Source organism: Chiloscyllium plagiosum, chromosome 1 (assembly GCF_004010195.1).
Source record: "Chiloscyllium plagiosum isolate BGI_BamShark_2017 chromosome 1, ASM401019v2, whole genome shotgun sequence".
Classification (NCBI taxonomy): Eukaryota; Metazoa; Chordata; class Chondrichthyes; order Orectolobiformes; family Hemiscylliidae; genus Chiloscyllium; species Chiloscyllium plagiosum.
In genome coordinates this window covers 34059369-34073194 of record NC_057710.1, presented here as the reverse complement: position 1 = coordinate 34073194, position 13826 = coordinate 34059369, and the positions used below count along the sequence as shown (strand labels likewise).

Sequence of the window (13826 nt, the reverse complement as noted above, 5' to 3'; positions counted from 1 at the left end):
AAAGAGGCTGTAGATCGACAAATGTCAGCCTAGGTTGCCTCCGATCCAGGCCTGGCTACATCTGTACTGGGTGTGCTGCCAGCCTTTTCAGCCGTACTGAAGAAGGCTCACTGGACCCAAAACATTGACTCTGCTTTCTCTCCACAGATGCTGCCAGACTTGCTGAGCTTTTCCAGAAATATCTGCTTTTCTTTCTGAGTTCCAGCATTTGCAGTTCTTTGGATATTTTGTTTTGCCTTTTAAGCACCTCTTCTTTATCTATCGCTATGCTGCTCAGCGGCCCCCTGTCGCTGCTTTACATGGTTATTTGCTGTCCTTGAGCCTAGGCAGTAATGGTTTGTATGTTGTCTGATTGTTGTAACATCACAGCTAAATCCAGTTTTACTAAACCACTTGCATCGTAATCACTTTGAAAGGGGTTGTGGTGAGTGATAATGTCCCTACTTTAGGGCCAGAAGATCCAGGTTCAAGTCCCAACTACCCTTGGCGTGTGTCATATGTGTTCAAGCAGATTTTACCTTTTTAAAAAAACATTCTCTCACTGCTGTCCTGAAGATACGCCCTATGTTAGAAGTAGAATTCCAGGCCTCTTAGAACCTTCTAGAATGTTTCTCGCTTTGTCTTCCTAAATAGCAAATATTACTACCTACTTTATCACATGAAGCCTGACAATTGCAGATGCCAGCCTCCTGCACCAGCTCCCCTCCTACACCACCAAGGACCAACCATCTGGCCCAGTGGTCTCTTTCCTCCATATCCCTTTCTTTTTCCATTATCCACTATATCCCAGCATTAATATCTCCTTGCTTTTTTTCTTACCGAAACGTTTGAGCCGACCGTGATTTCAGTGTGCTCTTGATTTCAGATTTTGACGGTTTTTTTATTTTAAAGTTGCATTTTAAGATGTATTGGATCACTTGCATCCATTTTTATCAGCCAACCTGCCTTCATTCATTCTTGTTAATACCCTCGGTTCATTTTGGTTATTCTAAGGTGGGTGGATTTGCTGCGAAAAACAAGAGCTGCGGTCATTTTTCAGAAGCAGTATAGGATGCATGTTGTGCGACGAAAGTACCTGCATATTCGCAATGCGGCCGTCACGATTCAGGCTTACACTCGTGGAACGTTTGTCAGGCGGGTGTACCATGAGGTAAGTGTTTTCACGTTTCTGGGTTTAAGTTTACATGTAAAGTTAGCTTCTAATCATCATTCTTGAAAATGAGAGCCCCTTACCTCACACACTGAGGCAGATTTTGTCTGAGGTTATCACTGGGCCCAGAATCAATGTTCACCAGGATCCCTGGTCCCATCTTGGAGGCATAAGACCAGTCCAAGCTTGGGACCTTGAGCCTTATTTATTAAGTAAAGTATCACAGCCTCTGCAGGCAACTTAGCGTTGCAAAAGCTGAATTTCTTGACCAGAATTGACACACAATGGGGAGAGGAAGTGTGTTTATTGTAGCCTGTAGCAACTACCAGTAATGCTGTGGAGCTGGGAAGAACACTCCTTGTTCGACCTTCTATGAATTTTGCAAACATTCAAATTTAGCTTTTTGGTGGTAGCTGCTGCTGGGCAGCTTTCACACCTATAACCCTGAACAGGGCAGCCCAGCTTCATGGAGGAGGGAATTCATGCAGACAGTTGATCCCCTCGTTAGCATGTCTGAAACCCCCAGTGTTGGTTCAGGCACAATAAACAAGAATCAAATAAGTATTATGTAGTGTTTTCATATTTTCCAGCATCCTTGGAACAGAGGTCATAGCCCTGTGAAAGTGGTCATTTATGATCATGATGTCTGTGGAGAAAAAGATATATTTTTGCCAGAAATAACATAATAATTACCAATTAACAATGATAATTACTTGCTGAAGGATTACATGGTATTATAGCAGAAGTTTTCTCATGATTCCCAATTACAGTTAGTAATTCCTTTAAAAATATTGATTTTGGTTAACATTTTTTCCATTATAATCAAATGCTTTATGAAATATGTATCCTTTCAATATTGTGATATTCACTTTTAGGTCATTTACTTCACATTTGTACTGAATGTTTGAATTCTCTAGTAAGTTTTATTACAGTGAAGTAAATATGTCTCAGTTTTGGTGGGAAAACATTTGGTTATTGTCAAATGACTGGCTAAAATGTTACTACTTTGGAAATTGGTGCAAAGGACATGTTAGTGCTGCTGGTGCTACTCAAAGCTTTGAATCAGGATAGGTAGTGCGGAGGGTAGTAGATGCTGAATCACCACAATGGTCTCCAGTCCTGTGCGCGCATGCCTCACTAGTTCCATTTTCTGGGAATGTGGAATAAACAGATCAGCCAAGAGTGGACCTTTTCTTGCTGCACTTGCCAAGTGTCACTCCTCGATCACAGATTCTCCAAGAGTAAAATATAAACCATTTTGTTTTTGACACAATGTCACATATTTCAAATATATAATAATGGCTTTAAGTATCCTGGTTGAATTTTGTTGATATGGAAGTTCAAAAGGGCTGTATTTAGGGCTGTTGCCCTATTTGTGGATGCATCCTTGTCAAAGTCCAGGGTGAGTTTGTATCAGCAGTGTGAGATATTAATAAATTCTGGATGTAAGTTTGCTTGCTGAGCTGGAAGGTTCATTTTGAAGCTGAAAAATCAACCTTCCAGCTCAGCGAGCAAACTTACATCCAGAACCTCAATCTAAGCTACAAATCTTCTCAAAACTGGCTAATATTTACAAATTATATGCAATGTGGATTTCAACTTTATCTCTAATGTTTGTCAAAAAAAATCAAGACCATCAGACACATAGATTTTACATTCTTTAATAAATAATAGAAAATGTGTTCTTGTAACATTTATATTTAACTGTTCTGTCTATTTTTATGGAAAACTCAATTTGGCTTTACTGCCTCAGGCCTATTTTTTGAAATTCCATTTTTGATTAAAACATTTTTTAAGTCACTTGGAAGATTTGTATTCATGGTTTTTTGAGTAACAGCTAGCATGTATTGAATAATATTTCTTGGCGCATATAGTCAGAGGAGGTGAATCATTGTTAGTGAATATGCCAAAATGATGCATCCTATTGCAGTGCAAAATGTTAGTGGGGTGGTTAAGTTTTAATTGGAAGCAAGTTGCAACAATACATGTGATCTCTGGTATCGCAAACTCATTCCATAATTGATCCCATGAGAATGGGATCATGAGGAATATCACCGAGATTGTTTTTACCATCATTTGGATTGACGGTTCTAAACCTTATGTTGGAACTGCATTATCTCTAATGGTTTCATTTTAATGGTACTCCTTTGCTTTTGCTGTAAGTGAATACTATACATTAAGCTTGTGTGATGCCATCTCTTTAGAGTTTTTTTTGCAATTATGCAGGATTGACTCCATTTTATTTTCTATTTTTACTTATGATAATTTTGATCGCCTGCTTAAGCTGGCTTTATTTCTTGGAAGCCAAAACATTTTCCTCATTGCTCTTCTCTCCGTTTGTGGTCTTGACTCCTTTTCATTGAAAGTGGTAAAGTTGCTATGAGTCAGCCCCTTGGAAAGTGATGAACCAAATCCACTAACAGAAGTGTGATCCCAAACAGCGATTGTTTTTGTTTCCAATATGTCCAGTGTTTATCAAGGCCACTGGACAACAATTAGGTGGATATGCTGTCTCTCGTTGAATAGAACTAAGAGTGGCTAAATTAGATATAGCACAGATCAGCAAGAACCAGGAATCAAAAGTTGGGTGACCTTGAATTGTATCACTCAAATCATTACTGCCATATTATTCTGTAATTTTGACCAGTGAAGCTAAATTTTCACTGCCGTGTTGAATTATTGGTAGCCATGATGTGGAGGTGCTGGTGTTGGACTGGGGTGGACAAAGTTAAAGATCACAAACACCAGGTTATAGTCCAACAGGTTTGTTTGGAAGTACAAGCTTTTGGAGTATTGCTCCTTCATCAGGTTGGCATGCTGCTGAATGATGACATTGTTTCCCTCGCAATCTTTTAAAATTGATTTTGCATGTTTCACTTGATTCTCTAAATTAAAAAAAAAATTTGTTTTTCTGCAGCAGAGTCTCTTAAGTCCTAGCTTGTTAGCAATAAATAAAATATACTCATTCATTATGAATTCTGTTGGGAATATCCAACTATTTTCATGTGGACATGTTTTTCCTGTAATATTTGAAAAAGTTCATTGAATGTGAAGGGCTGTGGTACATCTTGAAATGTAAGAAGCCTTCAGAAGGGATATGCAATCAATGAGAAAAAGCTATCATCCTAAATGTAGGTAGGATGTGATTAAGAGCTAATAAGATATTGTCACATCTTTTGTACCCTGTGTTTTTATTGGGAATTATAGAAACCTTGCAGCTTTGAGAAGTGTCAGCATGAATCTAAAGCTGTCTTTTTATGGTGTTGGAACTGTACCTTGCTGCGCTCTACTGTGTAGTCTACCAAGTTGTTGCATGTTTTCTGACTTTACTGTTATTTTCTGATCTCCACAGTTGCTACGGCAACACAAAGCCAGTATTATTCAGAAATATGTAAGGGGTTGGATAGCCCGGAAGAGGTTCTCCAGGATACGCAATGCGGTCATCTACCTCCAGTGCTGCTATAGGCGCATGAAGGCACGCCGTGAGTTAAAGACACTGAAGATTGAAGCCAGGTCAGTAGAACACTACAAGAAACTCACCAGTGGGATGGAAAATAAAGTGGTCCAGCTTCAAAGAAAGGTCGACGTTCAGGTAAGAAAGACCTCCATCTAATTTCAAGTTTGTTTTAAACTTAACTTTTGCAAGACAGCACATTTTAGGACAAATGAATGCTGTTATATATGCAAGTGAATAAGAATTAGCATTATTGCTTTAAAGAAACTTTAAGTCAAATTCTGCACATAAAATTGGATTGTCTTCTGCAGTCAGTGAAAACTCCAAATCATTCATTTGAATAATGAAAGTAAATTTTTCACACTTCTTTCTCCCTTTCTTAGCTTTTCTTTAAGGCACCAATCTCTGTACACCTTGACCTAGTGACTATGTGGTCTGAAGAGTTAGTGTCCAATGTATGTGATAACTTCAGACTTCACCTCTGCACAAGTTACGTTAATCAACAAGTGACCACAATGTAGATCTTAGTATTTTTCCCATCTTCCAATGCCCTACTCAAATGGAAGGATTTAGAGTAGAACATTTATTACTCTGTCCTGATGGTGCCTATACTTGGTTGCCACTTGTTATCTACTTTAAGCTTTCCTTGTAAGTGTTTCAGTTCTCTGCTTATGGACCTTGCTGGCAAATCCAGTATTCGTCGCTCATCCTTGATGAGCCATAATAATAAAACACTCTGGTGAGTGAACCAGAGTCGTAGAAAGAGCTGAAGAGACCCAAGAGCGCCATATTAGAGAGTGCCTGAAAATGGCCCATAGCAGAATGCCATTTACTACAGTAGCCTTGAGTCTGAACTTAAACGAAAACCTTGTTCTAGATTAAGTAGTGATAGAAAACTCGAGTGTTGTAATAATATTTTGAAATGTTTTCAAACCTACTTGGGAACCACTTCTATATTAAATAACCTAGAGCAATCAAGCAGAATGTCTTTTGTTTGTGAAATACAGTGCTATGAATATTGCGTTATCTATTGGATTGATCCCACCTGATGATTGTTTCCATAGAACAAGGAACACAAGGCAATGACTGAGCAGTTGATGGCAGTGAATACAGCACAAGCTACCGAAATCGATAAACTTAACAAGGAGTTGGACCGATGGCGTGAACAACAGGGTGACAAGAACCGAGAAACTAGCTTACAGGAAGAAATTGAGAAACTCCGCAAGGAGCTTGGGAAATCCCAGACTGAACGCAAAATCCTGGAAGACACTTACACCAGGGAAAAGGCAGAACTTCAGCAGGTAACCAAAACTGGAAGTATTTTAAACCAGTTGACAACTGAAAATTAATTTATTGGTCAATTCTAGGTTGGTCATTTTGAAAAATATTTGCATAGATTTTTGCATGTGCATCCATTAGGAGAATTTATTAAATTAATAATCAGAATTACAACACAGGGAAGAGGTTATGCAGCTAGCCACATTTCTCCTCCAGAGCTGTCTACATTTCACTTTGTTGCTTTTTTTCTATATTGCTATTTATAATTTTTCATTAAAAGTGTTTAGAGAATTCCTTCAAACATGTATTTCTAACTTTTGCCTCCATAACCACTTGACATATTCTGTTTTGTAATCTCTTCAGAACTTACTAGAGCTTTTCTAATCTTTTCAGTTTATTTCTGTAATGATATATTTTTCAATTTATGCTCCCTTTCTATTAATTCTAGAACTGCTAGAATTGGTCTTTGCTAATTTACTTTCTCTAATCTTTTCATTGCACCTTGAAACTTTCCTTCTCTTCTCCGGTTTATTTGGAGGGGGAAAAAAAAGTCTAGCCTTTTGCCATGACTACATCATCATCGTGTTTTTGTAATGAGCCTCCACTGTGTGACTCTAATTTCCCTCTGAAAAGGGATGCTGTTAACTACGCTAACATTGAGATAGAACATAGAAAAATACAGCGCAGTACAGGCCCTTTGGCCCTCGATGTTGCGCCAATCCAAGCCCACCTAACCTACACTAGTCCACTATCCTCCATATGCCTATCCAATGCCCGTTTAAATGCCCATAAAGAGGGAGAGTCCACCATTGCTACTGGCAGGGCATTCCATGAACTCACGACTCGCTGAGTAAAGAATCTACCCCTAACATCTGTCCTATACCTACCACCCCTTAATTTAAAGCTATGCCCCCTCGTAATAGCTGACTCCATACATGGAAAAAGGTTCTCATGGTCAACCCTATCTAAACCCCTAATCATCTAAATCACCTCTATCAAGTCACCCCTAAACCTTTTTTTCTCCAATTTCCTTTCATTGCATAAAATATCTCATGTATAAAAATCATCACTACCGTGTTTGTCATTTAACAGTCTTTCCATATTTCAGGGTCAACAAAGTTGAAATTCCTAATGAAAACCCTAGCTGTTATAAAGTTGTATTGGAATACCATAACTAATTTTATGTTCTTATTTAAAATATCTCTTACTCTACCAGAAAAAATTATTTCTCACTTGGAAGCTAAAATTATTGTAGGCTGTGAAATGTGTCAAATGACATACAAAGTAATTTTCCCTCTGGAAAATAAATCTCGAGACTTTAGCATTTAATTTCACTTCAGTAACTTCTAAATCGACCAGTACAACAGGCTGCAGTTCTGTGCACTTCGTTTCTTTCATTATCGTAAAAGTGATAAGCATAGAACTGTGTCAGCATTTGTAATGTTTTTTTTTGCTGGTTTCTGCATGAGGATGCATTTTTAAAATTAAGACCAAAGTTAAAATTGACAGATGGTGAGGGAAGTATAGAGAATAAACTGAAAGCTCGATCTAATTAGCACAGTTCTTGACCTGGAAGTGGTTGATGCTGGTATGTTGCCTAAAGGAGAAACATTTCCCTTCTCTAGCCTCTGCACATGAGTGAAGAGTAACGATGTCAGAGGTGAGAGGTGTCCGGGGCAGTAAACTTTCCCACAAGTTTTCAGTATAATCTGTGCACAGCTATGGTGCTCCTTTCCTCAGTCATTAATTCAGAGCATCTCAATTAATGATGTGTATGTAACCAGGACCAAAAGGGCATGTGTTTGCTTTGCATACATATTATCTCGGGGAAAGAAATCAATCATAGAGTTAAATACGATATTTCTATGAACTAAAGAGAAGTTCCAGGCAATTCAAGTATGTGCTGAGTTTAACGTATCTGTAAAATATGTCAACTGAGTCAGATGACTAGTTTTTTTTGCTCTCCTTGTTGGTGGTTTGAGTGTTGGGAATTTGTGGCAGGGGAGAAATGTAAAATTGAGCAGATGGTCACATTTATCAGTTGCACTCGGAAAATGGTAATGATCGTTCCTATTGAGTAGCAATTGAACAGCTGACTAGCTTACAGCGCCACTTCAAAAGGTATTATGATTCAATCACATAGAATAAATTACAGTCGGTTCTGAATTAATACGAGAGTTCTGATCCTGTGCTACCCTACGTTATAAGAAAATTGCATAATAACAGCACCATTTAAAATAATGGGGCCAGAATCACATTATAACCAATACAAGTTCACATTCTACGAATAATGGTCTAAATTATTCAATAGTGTTATAGCCGATTCCCATTGAAGAAACACACATTATAGCAAAACGGACTGTAGAGTCACATGTAGACTAAGCGCATAAGAATGGGTAGAGCTAGAGGATTTCTTTGGCAGAACATGGTAAACCAACTGAGTTTTAATGGCAATCAGTCTACTTTTACATTTTACACTTTTTACATTTTTCTGTGCAAATTTCATTAGATTCAGTTTTACAAACTTTGCTCATAACCATTACAATATCAATTGGGACCTTTCACGTTTGTAGGGGACTTGATACCATAAAACAGCATTTTATGAAAAGCATTAGATAAATGTAGGAAAGGATTGGAGAAAGGGGAATCAAGGATGAGCAAGAGACAGAAAGGAGAATAAGAAAACTGATCGGTAAAGAAATCAAGGGCCAGGCTCAAATAGAGCCGGAGTGAAAAATAATGGCTGCAGGATAAGTAATGTTAAAAAGATAAGCCATAAGGCTTTGTCCCTCAGCGCATGGAGCATTTGCAATAGACTGAATAAATTAATCCCGTAACTAGATGAGAACATCTAGTGGGCGGCACGGTGGCACAGTGGTTAGCACTGCTGCCTCACAGCGCCAGAGACCCGGGTTCAATTCCCGACTCAGGCGACTGACTGTGTGGAGTTTGCACATTCTCCCCGTGTCTGCGTGGGTTTCCTCCGGGTGCTCCGGTTTCCTCCCACAATCCAAAGATGTGTGGGTCAGGTGAATTGGCCATGCTAAATTGCCCGTAGTGTTAGGTTAAAGGGGTAAATGTAGGGGTATGGGTGGGTTGCGCTTCGGTGGGTCGGTGTGGACTTGTTGGGCCGAAGGGCCTGTTTCCACACTGTAAGTAATCTAATCTAATCTAAACAGATATGTCATAGTTAGAATTGCAGAGACATGGCTGCAAAATAACCAGGATGGAAACTGAACATCCAGATGTATTCAGTATTTAGCAAGGACAGGCAAAAAGGAAAAGGCAGTGGAATTGCGTTACTGGTTAAAGAGGAAGTTAACATAATAGTGAGCAAGAATGTTAGCTCAAGTGTTGTTGAATCTGGATGGGTAGGGCTTAAAAACACACAAGGGGCAAAAAACATTAGACTGAGTTCTATATAGACCCACCCAAACTATGGGGGTGTGTTGGGAATGGTATTGAATGGAAATTTAGAGATGCATGCAATAAAGAATCTGGGTATTGTGTAATGAGAAAGGAATAATTGGCAATCTAGTTGTGTGAGGCTTCTTGGGGAGAAATGACCATGATGGTAGAATTTTTAATCAAGATGGAGAGTGACATAGTTGATTCTGAGACCAGGGTCTTGAATCTAAGTAATGAAAGCTACAATAGTATAAGGTTTGAGCTGTATATGATACATTATAGGATGTTACTTAAAGATGCAGAAGAAAGACAACAACAAGCATTCGAAGATCACATAGGTGAACTGCAGCAATTGTTCTTTCGTGCCTGGTGCAAAATTGAACAGAAAAGGTGGCCAAACCATGGCTGACCAGGGAAACTAGAGATAGTATTAAATCAGGGAAGAGACATGAAAATTGTCTGGATAAAACAACAAAAGAGGTAGCAGTTTAGAATTCACCAAAGGAAGACAAAGGGATTGATTAAGAAAGTGAAATTAGAGCATAAGAGTAAGATGTGGGGAACATAAAAACTAACTATAAATGTTTTTATAGGTACAAAAAGATTGGTGAAGACAAATGTAGCCAGAAACAGGGGAATTTATAATGAGGAGCAAAAAGAAAGGCTGACCTGCTAAATGCATACTTTGGTTCTGTGTTCGCAAAGGAGAATGCAAATAACATAGCAAAAATGCTGGGGAAAAGAGGGTTTAATAATCGCAAGGAATGAAAGAAAATCTGTATTCATGGAGAAATGGAGTTTGGGAAATTGTTGGGATTGGAGACTGAAGTCCACAGGGCCTGACAATCTGTATTCCAGAGTACTTAGGGCAACACGGTGGCTCAGTGGTTAACACTGCTGCCTCACAGCACCAGAGACACGGGTTCGATTCCAGCCTCGGGTGACTGTCTGTGTGGAGTTTGCACATTCTCCCTGTGTCTGCATGGGTTTCCTCTGGGGACTCCAGTTTCCCCCCTCAATCTAAAGATGTGCAAGTTATGTGAATTGGCCATGCTAAATTGCTCATTGTGTTGGGTGCATTAGTCAGAGGGAAATGGGTCTGGTTAAGTTATTCTTTGGAGGGTCGGTGTGAACTTATTGGGCTAAATAGCCTGTTTCTACACTGTAGGGAATCTAATATAATCTAATCTAATCTGATCAAATGGCCTTTGGATGCATTGGAAATTGTGGATGCATTATGGTCATCTTCCAAGATTCTACAGAACCGGGAACAGACTGGAGGGTTGCTAATGTTAAAGCTTACAGTGATAGGGAAAATGCTGAAGTCTATTATAAAAGATTTAATAGCAGAGCGCTTGGAAAATAGTAGCAGGATTGGATAGTCAGCATGGATTTAGGAAAAGGGAAATTATGCTTGACAGATCTACAGGAATTCTTCAAGGATATAACTCAGTTGATGAAGGGGAACCAGAGAATGTGGTTTATTTGGATTTTCAGAAGGTTTTCAACAAAGTCCCACATAAAGCAGTAGCATGTAAAACTAAAGTACATAGGACCGGGGATGGTATATTGAGATGAATTGAGAACTGGTTGGCAGGCAAAAAACAGAGTAACAGTAAACGTGTCTTTTTTCCAATGATCAGTGGGATACTACAAGGATCGGTGCCAGGGCCCCCAGCTATTCGCAATTTGTATTAATGATTTAGATGAGGGAACTAAATGTAATATCTCCAAATTTGCAGATGACACAAAGTTGGATGGGAAGGTATGCTGTCAGGAGGATGCAGAGATACTTCAGTGTGGTTTGGACAAGCTATGTGGGTGAGCAAATGCATGGCAGATAAATGTGAAGTTATCCACTTTGACAGCAAAAGTGGGGAGGTAGATTATTATCTGATTTATAAATTGAGTGAGAGGAATGTGTACTGAGATATGGGTATCCTTGTACACCAGTCGCTGAAGGTAAGCTTTGGTGCAGCAGGTGGGAAAGAAGGCAAATTGCACTTTGGGCTTCAAAGCGAGATGATTTGAGTATAGGAGCAGGGATGTGTTGCAGCAAATGTACAATAGATTGGTGAAACCACTCCTAGAATAATGTGTACTGTCCTGGTCTCCTTAACTGAGAAGGGATTAGATTAGATTAGATTAGATTAGATTAGATTAGATTACTTAGTGTGGAAACAGGCCCTTCGGCCCAACAAGTCCACACCGACCCGCCGAAGCGCAACCCACCCATACCCCTACATTTACCCCTCCTTACCTAACACTACAGGCAATTTAGCATGGCCAATTCACCTGACCTGCACATCTTTTGGACTGTGGGAGGAAACTGGAGCACCCGGAGGAAACCCACGCAGACATGGGGAGAATGTGCAAACTCCACACAGTCAGTCGCCTGAGTCGGGGATGTTCTTGCCATAAAGGGAGTGCATTTCCTGGTATGGTTGGGTTGAGACATGAGGAGTGATTATATTCACTGTAGTTCAGAAGAATGAGAATCTCATAGAAATGTATTCTGACAAGAAATTCCACCAAGGGTAGACATGATAGATATAGGGAGGGTGTTCTCAATAGTGGGGAGTGACCCAGAGGCCACTGTCTAAGTAGAAATATTTAGGACTGAGGTGAGGAGAAATATCTTCAAGAGAATGGTGAATTGGTGGAATTCACTATCAGAGAGTGGTCTAGCCAGAACATGGTGTAATTTCGAGAAGCAATTGGTTATAGCACTTCGGGCTAAAGAGATCAAAGGATATGAAGAAAAAGCAGGAACAGCCTATTGTGTTAGCTGATCAGCCTTGGTCATATTGAGTAGTGGAGCAGACTCAAAGGGCTGAATGGCATACTCCTGCTCCTATTTTCTATGTAATTTAAACAAGGTAATAAATGTAATTTATTCCAAGTTATTTCCAGCCATATCTTGAGGCTACTGACCTGAAATTATGTACTTCATCTCACTTACAGGGGGCAGTCTTCTTGATGCAAAGAAACTGACACCAAACTTGGTTAATGCCATTCAGTTAGTTATGCCAGGTTCCATAACTTCACATAAAATTTCATGCATTAACTTTGCACACTCAGAAGAATGAACTCTGTGACTCCTCAGTCTGCAGTCAATTATGTTGATGCTGATGTTGCAATAGTTTGCGAACAGGTTTGTACCAGTGCTCATCATCAAGCCAAAGGCAATTACTTCAGTTGCTTCAGCGACTACTGCAATGTTTTACTGCTGAGTACGTAATAAAACGAAGAAAGACAATTTTCTCAAATTTTTGCAGCTTTTTTTCTAAATTTATGTCCAAGTGAAAAAAATCTACATTAAAAGTAAGTGTATTTAGAAGTTAGGACTCTGAATCCTTTTTGATATACTGGAAAAAAAAGACATTTTCTGTAGCAATTGAAAATAAACTGTCACCTTTTGCTTACAAAGTTGACAATCTTTAAAAACACAAAAATACTATTGGTATATATCTGTTCTGATAAATCTCAACTTCAACTAATGATCTTCCCTCACCCCTTTTTAATTCCAAAATCATCTTTTGTGTGAACTTGCTTAAACTGCCTGTTTCAGTAGTTTTCAGAGAAAATGTCAACAATGCACCCATTAATATTAACTTTTTTTCTCACTAATATTATGATCTATACAGGCATTTCTGTTAGTGGTAAAGTTAAAAACAAAAATTTATAGTCAGCAAAAAAAAACTAACAATGAATTCAGGGCAATGAATTCTTGAGTTAAGAATATGGAGCTTGTTGCCACATGGAATTGCTGAAGCAAAGGCTACAGCTGTCTTCAGAAACTAATGTACTGTTTTACTGCTGAATACTTGATGAAGTAAAGGTGGCAATTTTCTACAGCTTTTATTTCAGAATGAAAAACTCTGTACAATAAAATGGGAAAGTGCCCAAGTGAGACAGGAGTAGACGGATACGTTCAAAGAGTACAATCAGTTAGTAGGAAGGAGACTTAGATGGAGCAAAAATAAACTAGTTACACAAATGACCATTCTCTGCTTCAAATTCTTTGTAAGCATAGCTTGGCATTCTGAACATTTCTGGAGTGTACATGTTGAATTACAGTGCTGTTCAGAGTTTAATAATTTACTGATACTGATTGCCAAGAATGATGTGTGAATCACAAGAGGAAGGCAATCCACTTTGGATATATATTGCAACACGTTCAAATGATTTGCGAAAACAATGGACCAGAAGAGAGATCTGTGATCCACTTTGGAAGATAAAATATTTAATGTTCCTTTAGAGGGGAGAAACAAGTAGCTTTTAAATCAATAACTATGTATTGCTGAGAAAAGACATGTTTTCATCAAAGCTTTTTGTCTTGCACTCATCAGGACATCCACACGAATACCACTATAACAAGGAGCAACATTTTATAAGAGAATGCATTGATTGGCAAATAGGCCTGATTTGTAGAGGCATTACTATGGAGAATACAAGAGCTGGATGATGACTGACATATAACAGCCACACTTTACGTTTAAATCAGGCAGGTGGACTGGCCAAACCTTTGCCCTG

At 38.9% G+C, this 13826-nt stretch overlaps 1 protein-coding gene across 1 annotated transcript in view; it reads left to right on the top strand.

Moving 5' to 3' along the window:
- myo5b (myosin VB) overlaps nucleotides 1-13826 on the top strand; it is a 265930-nt gene that overhangs the window by 199432 nt on the left and 52672 nt on the right. The window contains exons 20-22 of the mRNA XM_043674299.1: nucleotides 994-1150; nucleotides 4503-4742; nucleotides 5669-5905. Coding sequence (XP_043530234.1) covers nucleotides 994-1150; nucleotides 4503-4742; nucleotides 5669-5905 — 634 coding nt within the window. The remainder of the gene's footprint in view (nucleotides 1-993; nucleotides 1151-4502; nucleotides 4743-5668; nucleotides 5906-13826) is intronic.